Below are 25,230 nucleotides of genomic sequence, written 5' to 3'. Positions count from 1 at the left end.
GCGGCAGTGTCCGCATGCTCATTTAAGAACACACCAATATGGGTGGGAATCCAGCGAAAGTCCACTGTCTTAAATCTACTGGAGATAAGAAACAGCCAATGTTGAATTTCAACTACCAAAGGATGGACTGGATTAAAGGATTCTAGAGCCATGAGGGCACTGCAAGTGTCAACTACAAACACAGAGGAGGATTGACAGCGAGAAAAGAGTTGATGAAGAGCATAGAGAATAGCATAAAGTTCTGCCATGAAGATGCTAGTCTCCGGAGGCAGGAGACACAAAGGTGCAGTCAGGAAAAACAACAGAGTAGCCTACACCGTCTGCAGACTTAAGACCCATTGGTGAAGACGGAAATAAAGTGGAAGTGTGAAGAAAAGTGTTCAAGGAAAAGGTGATTTAGAACTGTAGGAGGGGTAAAAGTTTTAGTCATGTGGGTCAAGGCTTAAGAGAATTTAGGAACGGGGACCCCTCCATAGGTGCAAAGACGGAATGACACGAGGGGAAATATTGGTAACACAAACTGAAAGAGCATTTTGTAAGAGAGACAACCGTACAGAAAGAGATAGGTGGTGAAGGGGAACAGGAACCACAGGATGGGTAAAGGTCAAGGCATGACATAAGCAAGAGTGAGGGTGCTGTAACGACCGTGCAAGGTGGAGAAGACAGTAGCGATCATGGCGATCCTGTAGAAACAGGACGCCAGTTTCAACATACAGGCTTAGGGTAGGTGTCGAAGGAAAGGTACCAGAGCTGAGCCGTAACCCAGTATGATGCAGTGTGTCCAGATGGTGAAGGGTAGAAGGAGAAGCAGACGAGTAAACAGGGCCATAATCGAGTTTAGACAGAACGAGAGAGGAATGTAAAGAGAGGAGCAGTGTCGATTAGCTCCCCAAGAAGTATGGGACATGACCTAAAGTTAGTTAAGGGCCTTAGAGCATTCAACTCGGACGTAAAAAATATGGGGCGACAAAGACAAACGAGTGTCAAAGATTAGCCCTAAAAGCTTTAGCAGATTCTTTGTACAAAAGGGAATGACCCCTGTTACCTAACAGTAAATAGGTATCTGGGAGTTAGCTGTTACAGGCTGCTTCCTAGGGGTGTGTGTGTGTGTGAGAGAAAAAAAATTTAGTAGTTAACCACTGAACTGCTCTGTCTCCAAATAACACCCTGGTGCACAAGAAATAAATTCTTTCCAAAAAATTTTTTTCTCTTCTTATATTGTTAAAATGCGGAGTCTGATCACGGGGAAACTAAACCAAAAATATTGTATGTGACTTACTTTAGCTGCGATGGAGCTGGGAAGTTGAGCAAATTATGGGCGCTGAGCGTTGGAGCGATGGGGGTCTGTCGGCCCCGCCACCCCGTGCGACGGCAGTTGCTGCAAATAAAATGTTGCGCAATTATTTTGAAGTTTCTCATTCATTTCTTCTTTTTTTTTGCTGTAATATTATTTAAAAGTGTGTAATTTGTGGAATTTATATAATTCAAAGTATAGAACATCGCTATGCTAAAAATTATGGGCCTCATATATGCGACATATTCTACAATCAAACAGTGTTTTTGCTGTTATAACACTATATACACACATTGTATATACCCATCTATGTATGTATTCACCATAACGATCCACTATGTTGGTATGGTGAGCCCAAAAAACATGAGTGAGCTGCCACACCCTGCCAGTCCTCCCTCCCTCCTCCAACACATTACTCGCCAACATTCCTCCTCCCAAAATACTGTTATTGTGTTTATTACACTATTTACACACGTTATGTATAAGTATGTACATGTTTTATTCATGTACATACGTACATACTTGCCATCTCCTCACCTCTCTCTCTTGCCTACTTAATGCTCTTGCTTCCCTCATCTCATCACAATCGACTATAATGGTCCAGGACGGATCGAAATGTCGTCGTCTATTCAATTTCCAGTGTGTGGTTTGGTCAACAATGAAATCTTCATGCAAGATCTTATAAAGAAAACCCCTAGAACGAGTTTTGCAGATACGAAAGAGTTTAAGGTGAGTAGGGGATGGTTTGAGAAATTTTGAAAAAAGACGTGGTATTCATAGTGTTGTGAGGCATGGTGAGGGTGCCAGCTCAGACAAAGTAGGGGCTGAAAGATTTGTTCGTAATTTTAAAGATTTTGTAGATACTGTATTGATGGATATATTCCACAACAAGTGTTTAATTGTGAGGAGACATGGCTATTCTGGAAAAAATTGCCGAAGAGGACATACATTACCCAAGAGGAGACGTCACTGCCCGGACACAAGCTAACTTGGGCTAACTTGTGTCAGGATAGGCTAACTCTTGTGCTGTGTGGCGATTTGAAAATTAAACCCTTGCTCGTGTATCATTCCGAAAATCCAAGAGTTTTAAAAAATATATAACGTGCAGAAAAACTGTGATGTGGAGTGGTTTGCCCTGCCATCAAAAAATATCTGCAAGAGAAAAGTTTGACACTCAAGGTCCTGCTTCTCGACAATGCTCCTGCTCATCCTCCAGACTTGGAGGATGCATTGTTGGGGCCACTTTTTTTTTTTTAGGGATATTCCTATATGAGCCCTGAGTTTCTGGCTAATGTACCAATGACATGAAGGAGGAGTTTTCAACCTACCTTGTGTTAGGTGTGCAGAGGTCAATGGTTGAACATAATGTCAGGAGGAAAGGGGGGCGTTTGCCTCTTCGAACACAATTGCGACCATCTTCATCTCTTCGAACTATCCTAAATGCTCTCTTCACCTGTCTGACCAAATTGGGTGTCCAGACCACCTTTGAATCTGAAATTATAAAATTAATAGCAATTTCAGAATATTCAGTCCATTTATACTAACAAAATTATACATACAGTACTGTAATTGAAATTTTACAGAATGATAAAGGCAATTTAGCAACTTTGTTAAAATGCACATGGGGGAAATACATGAAAATAGTTAATATTGTTTGTAAGGTTGATGGGAAATGTTTATTACTTTTATGATTTAAAAGATGTATAGCCCTAATACTCCATCCTGGGTGCATTCCACCAGGTAATGACCACAGCAAAAGTTTTCCACGAGGCTCTATTGTCACACAAACTTTTCACATTTTCAAACTTGATTCATCTTTTCCCCCCCCCCTTGTTCCAGGGGTTTTCTTTAAAAGGTCTTCATGCAAATGCCTTGGTTTCTCACAAATGATGGCCTCTGAAATGCTATCACCTGCTAACTCCTTGTTGTGTATCCAAATTAATAAAAACTTTTTAACATCCTCAAGTGTTTGTGTTCTTTGTTTCGGGATTGTTGATATGCCTTTTGCCACTTTCATGCTCATAATGTCCTTTTTCTTAGCAAGTATAGTGCATATTGTTAACATAGATTTGTTGTACTGCCTAGCTAGTTCAACAACCTGTGCACCATTTTGATGTTTATGAATGCTCTCTTGTTTTTCCTCTATGGTCATTCTCACATGTGTTTTCTTGGCTTGAACCTTACCACTGGCTTTCTTGGGACTCATGGCAAGATATATCATAACAAATTTTATGTTCAAATAGCCAAAAATCCCAAAACAAATGTAATGCTTTACAAAGAATTCAGGCGCGATACTTACTAGGCAGGAGACACTGGTAAACTGAGGCGCGATCACCATGCCACCACGCGCTAGGTCAGCCCATACGTATATACACAAACTCCTTTCCCGAGGCAAAGTTTGTAACCCGATTCAAATTTTTCGAAGAAATTAGGCTCGTAACCCGAAAAGTTCATAAATATTCATTCGTAAGCCGAGGTGTCACTATATATAACTAAAAAATTAAACTCAGGATCACTTTCAACCCCCACCCCTTTTGCTCTACTCCATCGCCACCTACCTTCACCCCCCTCTATGATGTACTCTTCCATAGACACCTACCTTTGCCCCTCTCCTCCCCTCTACTCCTCCATCATCACCTACCTTCACACCCCCCTCCCTTCTCCTCCTCCATCGTCACCTTCCTTTCACCCTCCTCTATGATGTACTCTTCCATAGACACCTACGTTTACTGCATATAATGCTCCCCTCTACTCCTCCATCGTCACCTACTTTCACCCCCCCCCTCCTCTCTACTCCTCCAGGGTCGCAGACAATTTCATGAGCGTGAGAACTACGAGTTCTCTAACCACTCTCACACTCCTACTCTCTCACCAGTGAGGGGGAGGGAAGGAGGGAGGAAATGAAGGAAGAAAGGTGGGGGAGAGAGAATAGGCAGGGGGGGAGGAGGGCCTAGATACATTTCTTCCATATAGATAGGTAGACTGAGGGAGAGCTGCTTGCCAAGAGCCCTATCAGACAGGCTTCCTATTCCTCAACCCTCCCTAATATGCCACATCCTGGTCAGGACAACTTGCTCGATTGTTATTCTTGGTGTGACTCGAGAACTGACCTCGAGGCGGGGCATGGGCATGGATTATCTCCCTGGGGCACGCACCTCCCTGCCCCAGCTCTCTCTCTATACTAGATGTACAATAGTACATTCTGCGTACATTCATTCTGAGCAATAATTCAGTAGTAGTTTGCAGTATATAAATAATAAAATAATACTAACAGCCCAATGCATCATTGCCCTTGAAAAACTATGGTAAAAGCATTCAAAATATGAATAAGATGTATTATGTTCAATGCGTGCTGTTACAACTTCATGTAAAATATGCAGGGCTAAGCTGAATTTGGATCACTGGTTACTAGATTACCACGCCCGGAAAGGGAGCCGATCGGCCAAGCGGACAGCACGCTGGACTTGTGATCCCGTGGTCCCGGGTTCAATCCCGGGCGCCGGCGAGAAACAATGGGCAGTGTTTCTTTCACCCTATGCCCCTGTTACCTAGCAGTAAAATAGGTACCTGGGTGTTAGTCAGCTATCACGGGCTGCTTCCTGGGGGTGGAGGCCTGGTCGAGGACCGGGCCGCGTGGACACTAAAAAGCCCCGAAATCATCTCCAAGATAACCTACCAGAACTGATTAGTGGATCATATTAGTGTATGTAGATATACTGTACATAGAATGTGTATGCAATGCGATAATAGCAAAAACCAGCACATTTTATTGTTCATAGAATATAATACTGTGTGTGTATGCAACCCGTTCTCGCAAATTCGTAAAGTCAATATTGACTTATTAACTACGTGCATAGGTGATATACTAAACATAATAGATACCCTTAAAAAGATTCATAGAAAACACCGACCTTACCTAACCTTGTTAGTATCTTAAGATAAGCATCTTATTGCTTTGTAATTACAATTATTACTTAACCTATACCTATTATAGGTTAGGTAATAATTGTAATTACGAAGCAATAAGATGCTTATCTTAAAATACTAACAAGGTTAGGTAAGGTCGGTGTTTTCTATGAATCTTTTTAAGGGTATCTATTATGTTAAGTATGTCACCTATGCACATATTTAATAAGTCAATATTGACTTATTAAATTTGCGAGAACGGGTTGCAGTATATTAGTGATACAAATGTGTATTTATATTTTGCATGTTTTATTATAGAAATTTCTTAAGTTAAACACTGTTGCATAATATAGCTGCAAAATACCAGTGAATAAAATCAGTAACACTAAAATAATGTAAATGTATTTTTGGCAACTCATGTCACCCAGGGAACCTTTATGCCTGGTAATCTCATCCACCAATGTCTCCAAATTGTGCCCGAGATATTTCTTCTTTCGACCACAGCCAAAGTAAACTAAATGTTAATTATTATTTTTTAGTGATTATTTTAACATTAAAGAACTTTTTTTTTCACACCATGGAGTTGTTACTAGTATAAGTAACAGGCACACAGTGTAGGGGTTTAATCTATTTAAAGATTTACAAATTCAAGACACCTACCAATTTGATTAAAATAGCGCTCTAAATTGTCACAATCCAACTTAGTGCGGCAGAATATTAGTGCTTGATCCATTTTGTGTGTGTCAATAGCCTTAATGCAGTACTCTCCTTTCAGCAGCTTCACCGCCTCACTTAATGTCTCTGAAAGGAGAAAAAACAAAATAGCAATGAATGTAAAGAAATGCCTCTTTCCGGTAGATGTCCAGTGGCCCTCCTGAAGCTATCTCACCGAAATTGCTCCGTGCAAGTGGATCACACCAGTCACGGAATTTGTTTGGACATGATTCGATATTCAATAATGCTATATTCAGTAATGCTATACAGTATTCATAATCCTATATATTCATGATCATAATGTTAAATTCAAGCTATTATTAACTACTGGAAAATATTATCAAGTATTGCATTATTGGGAGAGTGAGTACTACATAATACTGTAATCTCAATGCTAGAAGGGTATGAGATTAGCGCTGCAATTGAGTGGTGGACCGGAGCACTAAAGTAGCAATCACCAATAGAACAACAGCAACAGAACTGAGTAGGGAAGTTAGTTGAAGGCAGGGGCCAGGCCAACTGGTCGTGCCGATCGGTACTAATGCTTAAGTACAAGCCAGCTTAAGTGAACCTCAAAAAATATTCATAGCTCATAATGTGAAGCAGCATATTACAAACCATTAAAATTGGCAAATGGTATCTAAATACATATCTGAACAAGCTAAATAAAAATTCCGGACACCAAACTGAAAAGCATAACAAATTAAAACATTAGAAGCACTTACACTTACAGTACAGGTACTTTAAAAAACTAAGACACATTCTCAAATATTAACTGTAAAGCTTAGCCTTGCACTTTTATTTGCTTACCAGGTGTATTGTTCCCAGGTTGTACGCCATCCTTAACATGCACGCCATCAGTTTGCAGATGGCGACGAAGATTGCTCCAGCTACTATCCGTTCTGGGATCAATGGTTACGACAACATGGTGGACAGTCTCGGGCACAGCATCTTCCCCTTTAAGATCTACCCAGGTCGGGAAGTGCATCAAACGTTCCTATGTAAAGTTTTTCTATAGTAAAATTCACTGGTCGGAGCAAAATTTTTTTAAGGTATTGAAATATCTGTACTCTATTTGGAATTCAGAGGCTCTAATATCAAGAAAATATTCTTGGTAAAATTATTATTTTTTTCTTCTTTTTACAAATTTTTTGTACATCTCTTATTTATAGACACTAAATTAAAAACCAAAATTAAAAAAATATTATACGATAAAAGTTTTGGCTTCAACATGTACACCCTTATTTAACAGACTAGTAGCTACCAATTCTTTCAAATAATCTGCTATAAGAACTGACATAACAATGATTAGCAATACAGTACATTATATTCATACTGTACCATTTACAGACAATTCTATTTTATCAGTTAATAATAACATTTAAATACAAAATATAGCAAGTACTGTACTGTACTTCTGTTCATTTTTTAAGTGTAATCTGCTTTAAATACATTTTCCATCTCCTTAATACAATCAAGCAGAATTTCAACATTTTTCTACATATTTCTGGAATAAATAATTTAAATTGACTTAAATAGTACATTGCAAGTGCATCGTTAGGTGCAATGCACTTGCACCATCCACACACAGGATTCTTAAGTTCAGTGTCTAATATCAGACAAGCTTGCTCCACTACCACTATGTTCCACTTTCACGAGGTTGGAAGGCATCAACACCAAGAAAACATGGAGGCGTATACGAAGAGATAAAACTTGTTACACATATTACACAATAAATTAACCATACTTTTCACAAAACACAATCACAGAACATGAATGACCACACACACCAGTAAATCAATAGCAGCAATGATCCACAGTAGTGCTTAAGTAGGTATACAGAGCTCCTTGTGAGATGCCAATTACTGCAGAAAAACAACAACACAAACTTCCTCTTCACAGGAAGATGGGATGATATGCAACCCGTCCTCTTAAAAATAACGTCACTTTTCGCTCGTATACGCGCTATGGCCAAAAGTGGACGTAATTTGAAATGAAATTAACTCACAAAAGTGACGTACTGTCCTGTTTTCTGTTTGAGTCGTCCGGCTTACTCGGTAAGGTTAGAAGAGGAGACTTTCAATTAACGTTTTTCATAACGTTTTGAAACTTTATGAGAATTTCCTGCCCACCTAACCTACCAGAGGACCCTTAACTTACTGTGTTTGAAAAAAAAAAAAAAGAAATCCCAATTTTTTTTTTTTTTTTTTTTTCATTTTCATATAACTGTACGTCCACTTTCGGCCATACGGGCAAACGGCCAAAAGCAACATTTTTAAGAGGACAGGTTGTGAAATGAGGGAAGAGAGGGAAGGAAGTAGCTGCACTGATGCCTTAAAGTCCTCAAGTGAAATCTGCATGGAAAATTGGTAATGATGCTGCTCCTCTGTGAAAGGTTCTCAAAATTAAGTTTCTATAGCTCTTAATGACAGCTTTAAAGCAGGTGGATGAAATGTAACATGCCAGAGTTTTGTCATCATCATCCTACAGGCTCACCATAGCCCGTGCTGCTTGGGACTTTTTGTTCCAAGTAGCGAATCTTGAACATCAACATCATCATCCATACTTGGGTGAAACATATGGAGTTGTAGCAGTGTGCGAGGGCTGAGATATTGTGCAGCTGAAAGCTTTACTGTGGATAGTAGAAGACTTGAAAATGAGTAAACTGAAGCAAACTGTAGTAGAAAGGATGACGAGTGTGTGATGTAGGAAGTACAGTACTAGAATCTGTCGTTTAAATATTTGATGCGTGTAATTGGAAAAAAGTTTCATGCAAATAAGATTGAGCAAAGACAGAACTGAGGGAAGGAAATTGACTGGTGGAATGTAAACCGTGCCTATAGTAAAAGCAACATACTAAATATTGTACTATATTTACTATGATATTATCTTTTCTTCTATTTCTTTCAGGTAACACATTTTCAGCAGCCTTCCAACATGAATAGTAAAGCTTTAAACTACTGAATCTCTCACCTTCACCACTTCTGCAATTACATTCATAAAGTCTGATACACAAATTCCTAACATGCACTTATGATTCAATCTACAGTATTTCCACATTGAAAAAGAGAGCATTAAGTAACTTTGAAGTATTAAAGACACAATGTCATATTATATATATAAAATATGTATACCTAACCATTAATAAAATGTCACCCTTGTACAAAATATTCTTTATGGAAACTAATTGATACATTAGACAACATTCTTTCCACTCCATATATGCTTGGAACACACTAGTCATGCTATTCACTGTTAATTTTCACTTGATTATTATATAGTATACCATAATCTAAGATAATTCATAATCCTTAGTCTTAAGACATTGCACCGTTGAGAAGGCACAATTTTCCTTAGCAAACAAGTGTTACCAAATAAGGGTTCAGAAACTTACTGCCATGCGCTTCACTTCAAAGGAATGTAGGGTGGCAGAACAGACCACCATCTGGAGTCTCTTGCCTTCAGATGTGATTTTGGGTATGGAGTTGTAGATGTTATTGATGAGACGCTCATGCCCCTGCAATACCAGTACACTTGTATACAAGATAAAGTAATTACATGAAACAAAATATGGCAAGAAATTTAATGCAATAAATGAAAGTCAACAAAATACAGTAATGCATCAAGTTACCTTATAAATAAATCAGCTGTATATTTAAAGTCATTTAAAAAATATGACCAACCTTTCCAGGATGAAATCTATAAAAGTTGCCCAACTCTCAAGTGCCCATTTACTGATAGCCAAAGACGCACATTAAGGAAATGTGTAAATGTTCCACGAGTAGTTGACTTAATACAAGAAATCAGGTAGTCAAGAGTTCTTAGTTTTTTTTCTAATTCATAAGGCAAGCTGATGATACAGTACTTGAATTTATATCAGGTATTCCTACATATTTACTACCAAAATATAAAAAGTATTTTTCCTTGGATAAAATCAAACTTACCTGTTTAAGAAGTCCATCAGCCTCATCCAACACAAAGAATTTGCAAGACTGGAGAGAGAGTTGTCCTGTATTAATAAGATCTTCCAAGCGTCCTGGAGTACCACAAACAATATCCACACCTGCATTGAGTGCTGCTATTTGCTCCTTCACGGGTATACCACTGTTACGACCCTGGGTTCTCCAGTGGAAACCAGAGGTCAAAATTGAGCTATTAAACTTCCTAAGTAGTACAGTTGGCGCATTTCGAATGGAAATTGTTTGTATCTTCCCTGCCAGACGTAAGACTATTATTGTTTCTCAAAGAGCATTTAAAGACAGAGCTGGGGGTTGATTATTAAATAATATCATAGGCACCAACTTTGCTTACTAATACTTTCTAATCATTCATAAAGTAACAATACGTTGCATAGGGGAAGATCTTTAATGTGCTTAGCTGCACGATCAATTAGGCTCCTCCCGGCACCACGATGAGGGAGGCAGCAGGTGGTCGCGAGGAGCTCGCTCTTCTCTTGGCTGGTGGCGTGAGGTTAAGACCTACTCTGTGGCTGTATCCCTACTCTCCTTCCTTCTCCTCTTACTTATTTCCCTTACCTGAAGTTCCTGTACCCTTAAGTTAAGTATTATATGGTGTAAGTGTGCCTACTCTGGTAGTAACGATTGGGGAGACCTGGGGATAGTATTTTGCCAGTGTTTGGGTACCCCTAAGTGTTGTGTTTTGTATTAGGGTCCCACGTGGTTTCACTACCCTAAGCTGCATCCAGCTTCAGTGCTTATCCAGTAGTACTTTACCCTAGCTTGTTATTAGTGTAAACCTTGTATCCTGCCTACGTGGACCAAGGCTTTTAACGTAAGATAGTGTGGTAAAGTTATTATTATTATTGTTATTGGTGTGAGTGTATATGGGGGGTTGTTAACGGGTTAATAAATAAGTACATGAATTACAGAGTATCTCTTCTTCCAAGGTGGGAGCGCAGTGATCAACCCTTAGACGAACATATTTGGTCTTGTAGCAAGTTATTACTACTGTGGATAGTTTATTTTGGGGGCCGGGCCTTTTAGCTCTCCCATATTTGATACTCCTGTCTTCTAACTACCTATACCCCTTAATAGTACCAGTACCCCATAGAAGCCCCACTCATATCATTTATAACAAGTGGGGGCCTGTCCGGGAGGAACATTATAAGTGTAAAAAATTAGATTCTTGAGTGCCAAAATTAAAATTTTTTATTTCCGCAGAACGGTTGTGTGCTAGCCTAGGGTCCAGCTCATCTAGCAAAGGACATTCTTGCACTGACTGGACACCCAGCTGGATCCCTTCACGATTAAGGTTAGTGTGGCCTTGTGTTAGGGGCCGTGCAAATTTTTGTTTTTTCCAATTTTTATTTTTTAATTTTTTCTTTGGCTGGGAGCTAAAATTATTAGTGATGTCTTCTGAAATGCAGAAACTGGCAAGGGAGCCTTCAGTGGTAGAGATAAAGAAACTTAAAAAGTCTAATTTAGTATTGTTAGGCCAGGAATTTGGCCTAGAATTAAATGTCGCAGATAAAAAGTGGACTTTGGTGAATGAAATATTACAACATTGTATTGATGAACAACTATTGGCAAGTGATACACCTTTATGCCAGCCTAGCCAAGCAGAAAGTGCAACTCATAGGGAAAGTGAATTAGCTTTAGAGTTAGCAAAAATAAAATTAGAGGAGCAAAAACTCAAAACCGAGGAGGCTAGAATTAGAGCGAATGCCACTGGACCTCCACCTGCCGGGGATTCAAACCCCAGGCATTATGAGAAAAAGCATAATTTGCCTGAATTTTCCGAGTCTGACCCTGAAAGGTTTTTCAACCATTTTCAGAGAGTGGCCACGTCCATGAACTGGCCAAAGGAAGAGTGGGTAAAAATCCTACAGGGAAGACTTAGGGGTAAAGCACAAGATATTTTTATAAACATGCCTGACGACGAGTGTTTCGAATATGATAAAGTCAGGGAATGTATTTTGCGGGCATATGAAATTACTCCTGAAGCTCACCGCCAAGTTTATCGTAACTTTAGGCCTACTCACAACCAACCGCTCACTGAATTTGTGAATGATCAAATTCGATTGTTTGATAGATGGATTCGCTCGGCGAAAGCCGAAACATACGAGGCTCTCAGGAACTTAATTTTAATGGAGCATTTTATAGATGTTATGCCAGAGAACGTATCACAATACATTAAAGGAAGGATAGAGTTAAATTCTAAAATAGGGGATTTGGCCAAGTTGGCAGAAAACTACCAATTGGCAGGCAAAAGGCCCAATAAAAATAATTATACCCCACAGAGTAGCAAACCTTATACCCACAGCCAGTCCAGACCAGCTCATTCTAACCCTTTACCTAATGCACCTTCTGTTTCAGACATAACTAACCCTGTTAAAGTGTCTAGCCCAACGGCACCTAAAGGTGAACCGAAGGGTAATTCTGTTAGTAATGTCTCTTCTCCCCGACGTTTTTGTGGTCACTGTAATCGTTCAAACCACAATATTAGCCGTTGTTGGCAACTGTACCCAGAAAAAAGACCCAATGCTCTAGTTGTGACACAGGGCTTGAGGCCTTCGGAAGGGTTAGGGAGTAAGACCTCCAACCCACAGTGGTTGGACTTGCTTACCCCATTCTTATCGAAAGGGAGACTACTTTTGTCTGAGGGTCCTTCCTGGAAGGACGTGGTGATCTTCCGAGACACCGGTGCCATCCAGACTTTAATTTTAGAGAGTGCATTGCAAGGTGCCAACACTCTCGACACTGGAGAGGTGGTACTGGTCGAGGGTGTCACTAGTGATACTCGGGCAGTACCCCTCCATAAGGTTACCCTGGAATCTGATTTCCACAAGGGTGTTTGTACAGTCGGAGTCACTCCATACCTACCTTTCCCTAATGTTGATGTAATAGTTGGTAATGATTTAGCAGGGGATAAGGTAGGGGACTCCAGACTGCCTATTATGTTGCCTACCCCTAAGGTTTGCCTGGATCCACCCGCCGCAGAGGATAATGTTGTGTACCCTGCGTGCGCGGTGACCAGGTCTATGGGACTTAAATGTAAGGGCAGCCCTGTGCTTGCCAAGGTGGTAAATCCCGAGGTCACGAGGAGCTTTCCGAGTGGTGAAAACCAAGTGGACCTCGCGGACACATTCATGGCCCGACTCGATGACGTGGCCGAGGACATTGTGGAGAGCCTGCCACCGCCATCTACCGAGAGTAGTGGGGAGGTGGAGAACACTGTTGAGCCTCGGCCAATGGCATCTGACCAAGGCCTAGATGCCTCCTTGAGTGAGTTACAGAAAGCTGACCCCACTCTTGCAGATTGTCATGAAACAGCCGTCTCTATGGAGGAAATTGTAGAAGCAGCAACTGGGTACTACTACAATGATCGGATTTTGATGAGAAAATGGAGACCACAGAGTGCTCCCTTGTCAAATGAGTGGGAGGTAGTCCACCAGGTTATGTTGCCGACCTGCTATAGAGAAAGAGTTTTGGCAGCTGCTCATGATGATCCTATGGGGGGACATCAAGGTATTAATATTACGTATCACAAAATTTTAAAGTATTTTTTCTGGCCCAAGCTGAAAAGCGATGTGGCAAAATTTTGTAAGGCGTGTATTGTTTGTCAACTGGTTGGGAAACCAAACCAGACTCCACCTAAAGCTCCTCTAAGGCCTATTGTCGTGCCAGAGGAACCATTTTCTCATGTGGTAATGGACTGTGTTGGACCATTACCTAGAACTAAGTCTGGTAATATTTACCTAATCACGATGATGTGTATCACTACTCGTTACCCAGAGGCTTTTGCTGTAAGGAACATCCGAGCAAAAACTGTTGTTGCTCGTATGTTGCAATTTTTTTCCACTTTTGGACTGCCTCGGGTCGTGCAAACTGACAATGGTACTAATTTTAAGTCTGATGTTTTCGAGCAATTTTGTAAGGAACATGGAATAACTCATAAGGTTTCCAGCCCATACCATCCACAGAGTCAGGGGGTAATTGAACGTTTCCATCTAACTCTGAAGCAGATGTTGAAGACATCGTGCGAGAGTTCCCACACCTTCTGGGATGAGAATTTACCGTATGTTTTGTTTGCGGCTAGAGAGGGATTACAAAGTTCACTGGGCTGTTCTCCTTTTGAGTTAGTCTTTGGCCATAAAGTTCGTGGACCCTTGCAAACGTTACAGGAGAATCTGTTAGGGAACGTAACGTTAACCGAAGGTTCGGCTTTCTTTGCGCAACACCACCAGAGACTCAAGGACTGCAAGGCGGCTGCATTAAAGTATCTTGGCAAGGCCCAAGAAAAGATGAAAGAACGTAACGATGCTAAATCTAAGTTACGGGTATTTCAGCCTGGCGACCCTGTCCTGGTGTTAAAGCCTCGACTAGGGAACACTATGTCCCACAAGTACGAAGGCCCCTACATTGTGACAGAAAAGACTGGGGACCTCACGTACAAAGTGAGGCACTCTGACAAACGTAACCAGGTAATGCTCATACATGTAAATCGACTGAAGAAGTTCCAGGGCCCCAGGCCCATTGCACTAACCAATGTTTCCATTTCCAGTGAGAGAGGGGATGATTGTTCTGGGGACCCAACTAATCTCATTTTCAATAATTCTAGTTCTGTGAATGCTGTGGAGGGACTGTCCCATTTGCAGATGGCCCAACGTGAAGAGGTGCAGTCGTTGGTTGATGAATTCTCCAGTCTGTTCGGGGAGGTCCCGACCCAGACTGATGCCATTTGCCATGATGTCGAGTTGACGGACTACACTCCCATTCGCCTTCAACCCTATCGGATGAGTCCAGAAAAGAAGGCCATCGTACGGAAGGAGGTCGACTTCTTGCTCCAGCACGGCCTCATCCGGCCGAGCCAGGGCTCTTGGTGCTCGCCCTGCCTTTTGGTCCCCAAACCAGACGGCTCCTGGCGATTATGCACCGACTATCGGCAGCTCAACAAGGTGACCATTGTGGATGCCTATCCGCTGCCCCTCCTCGAGGACTGCATCGACGAGTTGGGAAATGCCAAGTACGTTTCGAAATTCGACCTCTCGAGGGGGTATTATCAAATCCCACTCACTGAACGTGCTAAACAGCTCACTGCGTTCGTGACACCCGAGGGTGTTTTTGAGTATCAAGTGTTACCGTTCGGCTTGCGTAATGCCCCTGCCACGTTCCAGAGACTCATGAACTCTCTACTCGCTAAGGTGCCAAATTGTCGGGCGTATTTAGATGATATCGTGCTGTTTGACAGTAATTGGGCTGACCACATAGCTAGGTTACGCCAGTTGTTTGCCATCTTGAAAAGGGCAAATCTTACCTTAAATGCTAAAAAGTGTCATTTTGGCCAAGGCACAGTGACGTACCTCGGTTATGAAGTGGGCCAAGGAAAAGTGTTACCTCGGCAAGATAAAATCAATGCCATTCTGGAGTATCCAGTACTAAAGTCTAAAAAGGACGTTCAAAGATTTATCGGTATGTGTGCGTACTATCGACGTTTTTGTCAGAACTTTTCCAGTGTTGCCACTCCTCTCACAGACTTGTTGCGGAAAGCCGTTAAATTTAAGTGGTCATCAGACTGTGCAGAGGCATTTAAAAATTTGAAATTGATCTTAGCTTCCGCCCCAGTGCTTGCTAGTCCAAGGTTCGACCGACCGTTTAAAATTCATGTTGACGCGTCTGACTCGGGTGCTGGTGCAGTGTTGTTGCAAACTGGGGATGATCAGGTGGAACACCCAGTATATTATTACTCTGTGAAATTCGACAAGGCGCAACGCAATTATTCAGTGGTAGAAAAAGAGGCGTTGGCGCTAGTGTTAACATGTAAAAAGTTCGAAGTTTACCTCACAGGTAATATAGTGGAAGTGTACACGGACCATAACCCACTAGTCTTCTTGACTCAGATGAAGGGTAAGAATAAACGCATCCTCAGGTGGGCGTTGTACCTACAGGACTTCAATCTTTCCATTACCCACCTACCGGGCAGACTCAACGTGATAGCCGACGCTCTGTCCCGGTTGCCTGAATAACATTCATCTGAGCCACAGAAAGCCATTTACCAACTGTCATGCTTTAGTTATTTTTTTTTTAGGTTCTCCTGTGACATTAAATATTCCGTGTCCAATTTATTTACTTCCCTGTTCTTTTATTTTTTTTGTGTATGTTTTTTTTTTTTCTTTCAGAGAACTCCTTTGTATTTTTTTTTTGCAGAGAAATTGCTTTTGATTGATTTTTTGTTTTTGTCATATGTTTTTCTTTTTGTTCTCTGTATACTCTTACAAAAAAATATGACTACTATTCTAGTAGTCACATTTTTTTTTCTCTGAAGGGGGGAGGAGTGTTACGACCCTGGGTTCTCCAGTGGAAACCAGAGGTCAAAATTGAGCTATTAAACTTCCTAAGTAGTACAGTTGGCGCATTTCGAATGGAAATTGTTTGTATCTTCCCTGCCAGACGTAAGACTATTATTGTTTCTCAAAGAGCATTTAAAGACAGAGCTGGGGGTTGATTATTAAATAATATCATAGGCACCAACTTTGCTTACTAATACTTTCTAATCATTCATAAAGTAACAATACGTTGCATAGGGGAAGATCTTTAATGTGCTTAGCTGCACGATCAATTAGGCTCCTCCCGGCACCACGATGAGGGAGGCAGCAGGTGGTCGCGAGGAGCTCGCTCTTCTCTTGGCTGGTGGCGTGAGGTTAAGACCTACTCTGTGGCTGTATCCCTACTCTCCTTCCTTCTCCTCTTACTTATTTCCCTTACCTGAAGTTCCTGTACCCTTAAGTTAAGTATTATATGGTGTAAGTGTGCCTACTCTGGTAGTAACGATTGGGGAGACCTGGGGATAGTATTTTGCCAGTGTTTGGGTACCCCTAAGTGTTGTGTTTTGTATTAGGGTCCCACGTGGTTTCACTACCCTAAGCTGCATCCAGCTTCAGTGCTTATCCAGTAGTACTTTACCCTAGCTTGTTATTAGTGTAAACCTTGTATCCTGCCTACGTGGACCAAGGCTTTTAACGTAAGATAGTGTGGTAAAGTTATTATTATTATTGTTATTGGTGTGAGTGTATATGGGGGGTTGTTAACGGGTTAATAAATAAGTACATGAATTACAGAGTATCTCTTCTTCCAAGGTGGGAGCGCAGTGATCAACCCTTAGACGAACATATTTGGTCTTGTAGCAAGTTATTACTACTGTGGATAGTTTATTTTGGGGGCCGGGCCTTTTAGCTCTCCCATATTTGATACTCCTGTCTTCTAACTACCTATACCCCTTAATAGTACCAGTACCCCATAGAAGCCCCACTCATATCATTTATAACAACCACCAACAACAAGAAGGTCACGAACCACTGGATTATCTAGATGCTTACGAAACATTTGAACCTGTTTTAGGGTCTGTTCTGCGAGTTCTCTTGAAGGCTGTTAAATGATAAAAACTTTTGTTTGCATTAAAAAAAAAATGGTCTGGTTTTGGAACTTGCCACTTCTATCTAAACTGTTTAACAATTCACATAGCACAACATACTACTTTTAGTTTGAATTTTCATATTGTATGTATCCAGGATTTAATGAACAGGTTAGTTTAAAAGCAACAGTGATGTAAAAATGAATCTGTACCGAACTGTATAGGTTATATTGTTAGACATCCATCCAGCAATCAATATAAACCAGATACTGGACAAGTAAATACAGACCAGTCACGTGTTACCATTCTTACCTCAATAATGACAGCGTGTGGAGCATTGTTCTGAAGCTTTTGTGGCTTGTCTCCACCTCCCTTCACACCTGAGCTCACAGTACAGTCCTTGCTGGCCTGAGACACTGCTACGTATCCCGCTTTAGGTGGGTGCTTGAACTCTGTTGCACCAAAATTGAAAGACATCTCTGCATTCTGGAAATCACGTAAATTGCTATCATCTGTAACTTTCAAATATCATTAAATTCACTGAAGTTATTCTTGCACTTTATTGAAATTAGAGAGATTTGAGTAAAGAACCAACAGTTAAAAACTGATAGAAAATTCAATAAGAAATTTACTTATTTGTATTAATTTTCTTAATGACCTAGATCATTATCCTAGATCATGGATACATATGATCCAAATTTTGGAGGTGTCACTGTATATATACATGACCACTATACACTTTTGAAATACACCAAGTCCAAATACTGTGACAAATGCATAACCCAAAAAAAAAAAAGAAAAAACTGGGCAAATTTCAGTCTGCCTTAAACCATATCTATAATTAATTAATAACATCATCCAATTATCCACTGCTTAAAATACACAACTAACATGAATAATGCATGTACTATACTACCAACCTTCAAAACTACAGCTGGATGGAAGACAGCATTCTTGAATTCACTTCGTAATGCGAAAGCTTTACCTAAATCGGTGCCATTTTTGCTGTAATGCATCTCCATGGCATCCAGGTTGAGATAGCAACCAATGACATCCCTGAGGCCAAAAGATTCACCATAATCGTCAAACTGCTTGCAATTAGACTTTTTTCCAGTGCCTCCAAATCCAAATCCCGATTTACATGTTCCAAGATCTAATGCTGCCTGAAAATATAAGTTGTTTTAGTTGTGAATATAACAAATATTATTGCATAAAGGCAATTGATAAAATATAACATCTCCCAATGCAGGTGAAAATACAGTACAAACTACAGCAAGCCTTTGCTTCTTTAAATTTTGAAACCATTAAATTCACCTAACATGAGGTAGGTACTTTTTTTTTTTTTTTACTACAAATACGCAAGTAATGGTTTACTAAGCACAAATTAGTGTTTTAATTTGTTTTACCAACTTTCTGCATTAAGTTCTCGTATAATTATCTTTTCCAAATGGTCTTCAATGCCTGTTCCTTCCACCCCCCCCAAAAAAAAAAAAAAAAAAATATTTACTCACTTTCATTACCGTTTTGGAAACAATGGCCGTTTCCAGGATGGAGGTGTCAAACAGTTGGGTTTAACTTTACCAGTGTTCTCTTTGGCGAGTAACCATGTTTAATAAATGATATTCAATCAAGTCATTTTCTGATATGCAGAGTGCAGCTGCATTTCCCTCAACAATGGCTCAATTTGTCTGACTTCATCAAATATTTGTACATCATCATCAATGGATGTGCTAGTCGATGCATTCAAATATGGTGCCGACTTTCCTGGCAGTTGTGTTGATTTCAAGGATTGAATTTGTTGGTTAATATGGAGAGTTTGGGGCAAATGCTGCCTGGAAGTTTTGTATGGAGAGGCTTGCAGCTATTATAACAGTTTACAAGCTTAAACTTGTTTTCATGAAATTTGCTTATGTAAAGCAAGGGCTTACTGTATTATTATTATTATCACATGAAGATGAAAATACATGTGAAAAATGCAATCTCTAGAACAAAAGGAGTTGTATACAGGTATAAGTAAATAAGGAAGATTATGATATGACTACTTGTGAAAACTTCACTACAAAATCATACCTACCATAGTACCACTTCTGAAGCAATTCTATGAATACCATTTTGAAAGATTAATGCAGAAAACTGGCCCTTAGGCTATGTTTTTGGGAAGATATGCACAAGATTTGATCCAAGAAGTCGCTAGAGAACTACACTGCCCCATTTCAATTTAAACTCGGTACACCATAGTAACTTGTGTAATATCAAGTTGACAGGTAATGGCATTAATAAGATATTGCAGCCCATTCACCTGTTTTAATAGTATTTATAGGAAGGATGAGGACGCTAATACATGTACATATGGGCCAATAGGCTTTCTGCAGTTACCTTCATTCTTATATACCGATGTACAACACAATTAGAAAGTAGAAATTGACGTGTTTTCTTCTTAATAACTTATTAAACCAAAGGTCTTTTTATGTCAGAAGAACGGCAGAAACTGGATCTATATATGAAAACTCTTTCAGGACAAAATTTAAAGTAAAACTAAAGATATTTGTAGTTGTATAAAAGTTGCATTTTTCATCGGTCGTAGAGCCGGAAATCCGCAATATTCATCTCAGAACAATGCTTATTTCACGCAGAATCGTTAATAAACGTAAGATTTTTATACGTCTCAAGAAAGATAGAAACATAAATTTACTTTAATCTAGTTTTACATAATCTAGTTTTACTTTAAATTTTGTCCTGAAAGAGTTTTCATATATAGATCCAGTTTCTGCCGTTCTTCTGACATAAAAAGACCTTTGGTTTAATAAGTTATTAAGATGTTTTCAACAATATTACTAGGGCGTTCACCGATTCCAACATGGGCGACCCTTTTGGAAACGCATGGAAACGCAACACTTGGGTTGACCCGATTGACAGACTGGTTATATTCCAAAAGGGGTAATTTATGACAGAACAACTGACCACTATCCTACTTTCCTCATAGCAAACATTGACACATCACCACCAGAAACCAAAAAACTTTCATTCAGGCTACATAGTGAATCAGCTTTAGGTAATCTCTCTAATGCACTCCACAATATTAACTGGGAATCTGAATTTAATAATTCACAGGATATAAACTCATCAACTAACCTCTTTCTCTCCAAAACTCTAAGCCTCTACAACACTCACTGTCCCCTCCTTACCAAACAAGTAACTGATAAAAGAAAAAATAACCCGTGGCTCACAAGTGGCATAATTAAATCAATCAACAAAAAACATGAATACGAAAAGAAATTTAGGAGTGGCCTAGTTTCAATGGAAGTAGTTAAAAGGTACTCGTCAGTGCTTACCAGTATCATAAGAAAAGGAAAACTTTCATATTATGAGACTAAATTCAAAGAAGCAAAAGGCAACATGAAAAGCACATGGAATACCATCTCTAACATCCTGGGAACTAAACAACACTCCCACAACCAGATAACACTCTCTAAGGATGGCCTTACACTGTCATCTGACTTAGAAATGGCGAATGAATTTAAGGGGCCATGGTAATAGGATATAAGAAAGTGTTGCAGGGTATTCATAATTTATTATCCTGATACATGTGAAAGGTGCTGCACCTAGGCCAAGTTTCAGCATCTCAGCCTAAATAGAGAAGGAGAAAAAAAAAAAAAAAAAAAAAAAAAAAAAATTTCAACCATGTTCAATTGATTTCACAGCCCACAATTGTGAACCAAAATCATTTCTACGACACTCACCTATGACGTTACTATATAATAAAGATTTTTATGTCACATCTTTATCCCAGCTGTATTTAGTGCAATAATACAGATTTTTAAAAGTTTCCCAAAAACGTATGCAACAAAATGAAGTGTATCATTATTTATAAAATCAATAAATCTACGTAGATAAGAATAATGACGTAATTTTTTAGAGGCGTAAACTCTACATATAATGTGCAAGTTTCATGTAAATTGAATAATAAATAAAGGCTGTGAAACCAGATCTAGTTGTAAAAGTTGGAGTTGCGTAGCGCGCGCGACAAGTTACTCTACTCGCGGTCACTCGTGACAATGCGTGATTTACGCATTTGCGGCCAGCTCGTACCTTCTATGGAGAGCTCGCATGCATCTAGCTTTCAATGCTTGTCTCTTGTTCGTTTGGTAAGTCATATTGCAGTACAAATAACAATAATAGCATGAGTTCTGGGAGATATTGTGAGAGCGCGTCAGCGATAGAACCACTCCCCACGAGAGACATACAGTCACTGATGGGGCTGAGCCACGTACCACCCTCTCTCTCACACGATACTGTTGCCAATGAGTGAGTTTATATTCATTTTATGCATAACATGTTATTTTCAACGCTATTACGAAAAATAAGACTTCTACAACGTAAGATACAATACCCCGCGGCGCACTCACGCCGCGAGGACCAGATTCATGAAAGTTGCAACGGGAAATTTGACTCTAATTACGTTATTTTTCAAGATATCATTAAACGGTTTGGAACACAGCGTTGCCAGAACGTTGTAGTATTTTTTGTAATTTTTCGTAAATATTCCATTTTTCTTCGGGTTTTCGGTTACCATGGCTCCTTAATAGCTTCTTTTCATCGATTGGTGCTAACCTTGCAAGTAAAATCCCACAGACTCAGACACATATCAACACATATCTCTCAGGCAGCTATCCAAACTCTCTTCTCCTCTCACCAGTCCGCCCGTCAGATGTTGTGTCCATCATACACTCACTAAAAACCAAAGCTGGGAACATCAGTGAAATCCCATCCATTGTATACAAGAGCGCCTCCCATGCCCTTGCGCCACCTATAGCTCTGCTGTTCAACAAATCCCTTGAGTGTCATACCTTCCCTGATATCCTTAAAAAAGCAAGAGTAACGCCAGTTCATAAAGGAGGTAATCCGTCAGACATAAACAACTATAGACCAATATCGAACCTAACCATACTATCAAAAATATTTGAAAAAATTATCTACAAACAGCTCTACTCCTAACTCGTAAAATTCGACATTCTTAGCCCCTGTCAGTTTGGATTCCGCTCTCAAAAGAGTACCAACGATGCAATTATTAGTCTCCTTGATATAATTTACTCAGCTCTTGACAAAAATGAGTTTCCAATTGGACTCTTCATTGACCTGAGAAAGGCCTTTGATACTGTTAATCACGATTACCTCTTAAGTAAACTCCATCATTATGGAATCCGAGGCCATGCACTGGACTATATCCAATCCTATCTTAGTGATAGACACCAATGTGTAGCCATCAATAATATAATCTCTCCCATTCTACCAATAACTTTTGGAGTGCCACAGGGCAGCATCTTGGGACCTCTTCTTTTTCTTATATACATTAATGATCTGCCTAATGTCTCTAACATTCTGAAACCTATTTTGTTTGCTGATGATACTACCCTCATCTACTCCAACCCCAACCCACATACACTAAATGGTGTTGTTAATAATGAACTAAAAAAAGTCCACTTATGGATGTCAACCAACAAACTAACACTTAACATAGAAAAGACCTACTACATCCTATTTGGAAGCAAATCTACAAATGCAATTCAGCTTCAGATTGACAATGTAAACATTAGCAATAAAAATGATGGAAAGTTTCTTGGCATATTCCTAGACAAGAGACTCAACTTCAGTACCCACATATAACACATAACTAAGAAAGTCTCTAAAACAGTTGGTATACTCTCCAAAATCAGATACTATGTTCCTAACTCTGCTCTCATCTCTCTATATTATGCACTAATCTATCCCTATCTCAACTATGGTATCTGTGCATGGGGTTCAACCACTGCAAACCACCTCAAGTCCATCATCACCCAGCAAAAATCTGCTATCATAATAATATCAAATTCTGCTTTCAGACAACACACAGCCCCCTTGTTTAACTCCCTAAACATGCTAAACATAATCTCACTCCACAAATTCTCTTGTGTCAACTACATTTACAAAACCCTGTTCTTAAATGCAAATCCTTGTCTGAAACTCTTCTTGGACAGATGTAATAGGACCCATTATCACCACACCAGAAATAAATATCTCTTTGATATCCCCAGAGTTAAACTTAATCTGTGTAAACACTATGCAAATAAAGGGACCCAGTTTATGGAACTCACTCCCTATTGAATTGAAAAGCTGTCCAACTTTTACATCATTCAAAATCAATACTAAAAAGTACCTAATTTCATCTTCATAGTTTTTCACTTTTTGCCTTAAAATTGCACTGTATCAATTGCTACCCAATCTCCCAACCTTTATGTTCCCAATTTGAACATCTTTACCATTGTGATCATTGCTGTTTTCTTATATGTGCTGCCAATCTGTTGTATGGTGTTTATAAATCTTGTTTATGTGTATCTTTTGCTACCCAGTCTCCCAATCTTTATGTACCCAATCTGAACATCTTTACCATTGTGATCATTGCTGTCTTATATGTGCTGTCAATCTGCTGTATGGTGTCTATTAACCTTGTTTAAATTACTAATCAAGCTGTCAATGTAATTAATCAGAGCTTTAATATAACAATGTGCTTTAATATACCTACTTATCTCTCTCATCTCATTTTTCTCTTGCAATGTATCTTTATCATTTATCAATTCTGATTGAAATTACCTACTTAAAATTATCTGCTAGATTAAGGACCTGCCCGAAACGCTGTGCGTACTAGTGGCTTTACAAGAATGTAAATACTGTACTATCCAATGTATTCTCACAAACCCAATGTACCTTCTTGTATATATATAAATAATTAAATAAATAAATAAATAACAGGGTCTGAGACATAATCACAACACACGAGAAGGTAAACAACACATTGTAATGTACACAAACACGACCGGACGCACACACAGAAGGTCGCCCGTGGTCGGTTGTTTTGGGTCAACCATCTTGATTGTTATACGATAGCTATTCTCGTATATAACTACGTATTACAGTTAAACACCGAGTAAATAATATTAATTACAAAAAATGATACATGGCTGTCACCACAAGCCTTACATGTTAAAGTGATTATTTAGTGAATTACGTTCGCTCCAGCAAGCAAGCTCCAGCTTGCGTTTACATTGTTCATACTTCTTCACATTGTTCATGCAACTTTCAGTGATTGGTGGATTCTGACCCCTAGGTCCTTCTCTTCATCAATCTGTTCCAAAGGTAATATTGCCCATGCAAGCAGTTCCCGTGGTGCAGTGGTAAGACACTCGCCTGGCGTTTCGAGAGGGCCTGGGTTCGTATCCTGGCTGGGGAGGGTTTACTGGGTGTCAATCCTTAACTCTAGCCTCTGTTTACCCAACAATAAAATGGGTACTTGGTTGTTAAATTATTTGGCGGGTCATATTCCGGGGAACATAGGATTAAGGACTTGTCCGAAACGCTTCCCGTGCTAGTGGTTGTGTCTGAGAGAGACTGCAGGATCCGTGTGAGGGCTGATGAACTCCCGGTTGCAATTCTTTTACTGTGTCGTGGCACAATCGATTAAGGCGCGTTTGGGACCCTCTTGGACGTAGGTTCGAACCCTCATCACGGTCCTTGTGAATTTGTTGATTTGGTAGTTGTGATACCCATTGTTATGCCCCACATGTAAAGGTTTTAATTTTTCGATATAGAGAAGCATTTGCCAGTCTTCTGAACACTTAATAATAATAATTCAATGTGTCGAGGGACAAGAAGCCAGGATGTATTCATACACGTTTTGACTTTTATGAGCCTCTGTAACCCTTTCCACCACTGCCCACGGGATGGGTATGGGGTGCATAATAAAGATATTGAATCGACTTGTTTTAACCATTATTTTATCCATTGTACCATCTACTCCATGTCTTTGTACTGATCTTGCCAGTCTTTCATGTGGTAGCTTATCAAACGCTTTAGCGAAGCCCATGTATACTGCTCATACAGGGAGTCCTTTATCTTAATAACCAGTTACCCTT

General features: G+C 39.7%; 1 protein-coding gene across 4 annotated transcripts in view; it reads right to left on the bottom strand.

Moving 5' to 3' along the window:
- LOC138358257 (ATP-dependent RNA helicase Ddx1-like) overlaps positions 1 to 24,113 on the bottom strand; it is a 32,118-nt gene extending 8,005 nt beyond the window's left edge. Inside the window, exons 1-9 of one of the 4 annotated variants that reach the window (XM_069316041.1) lie at positions 24,026 to 24,113; positions 18,205 to 18,443; positions 17,597 to 17,770; positions 9,859 to 10,029; positions 9,309 to 9,431; positions 6,725 to 6,911; positions 5,861 to 6,001; positions 2,623 to 2,785; positions 1,280 to 1,378 (exon numbers count right to left, since the gene is read on the bottom strand). In XM_069316041.1, the coding sequence (XP_069172142.1) occupies positions 1,280 to 1,378; positions 2,623 to 2,785; positions 5,861 to 6,001; positions 6,725 to 6,911; positions 9,309 to 9,431; positions 9,859 to 10,029; positions 17,597 to 17,770; positions 18,205 to 18,306 (1,160 nt within the window). In that variant the 5' untranslated portion in view covers positions 18,307 to 18,443; positions 24,026 to 24,113. Of the gene's footprint in view, positions 1 to 1,279; positions 1,379 to 2,622; positions 2,786 to 5,860; positions 6,002 to 6,724; positions 6,912 to 9,308; positions 9,432 to 9,858; positions 10,030 to 17,596; positions 17,771 to 18,204; positions 18,448 to 18,795; positions 19,118 to 19,358; positions 20,049 to 24,025 lie in introns of those variants that run through there. The other 3 variants (XM_069316040.1, XM_069316039.1, XM_069316038.1) reach the window with 3 other exon arrangements.
- Positions 24,114 to 25,230: the final 1,117 nt, after the last annotated feature.

Source organism: Procambarus clarkii, chromosome 82, assembly GCF_040958095.1.
Source record: "Procambarus clarkii isolate CNS0578487 chromosome 82, FALCON_Pclarkii_2.0, whole genome shotgun sequence".
Classification (NCBI taxonomy): domain Eukaryota; kingdom Metazoa; phylum Arthropoda; class Malacostraca; order Decapoda; family Cambaridae; genus Procambarus; species Procambarus clarkii.
The sequence above is the reverse complement of the archived record's forward strand: the minus strand, read 5'-3'. Positions and strand labels throughout refer to the sequence as shown.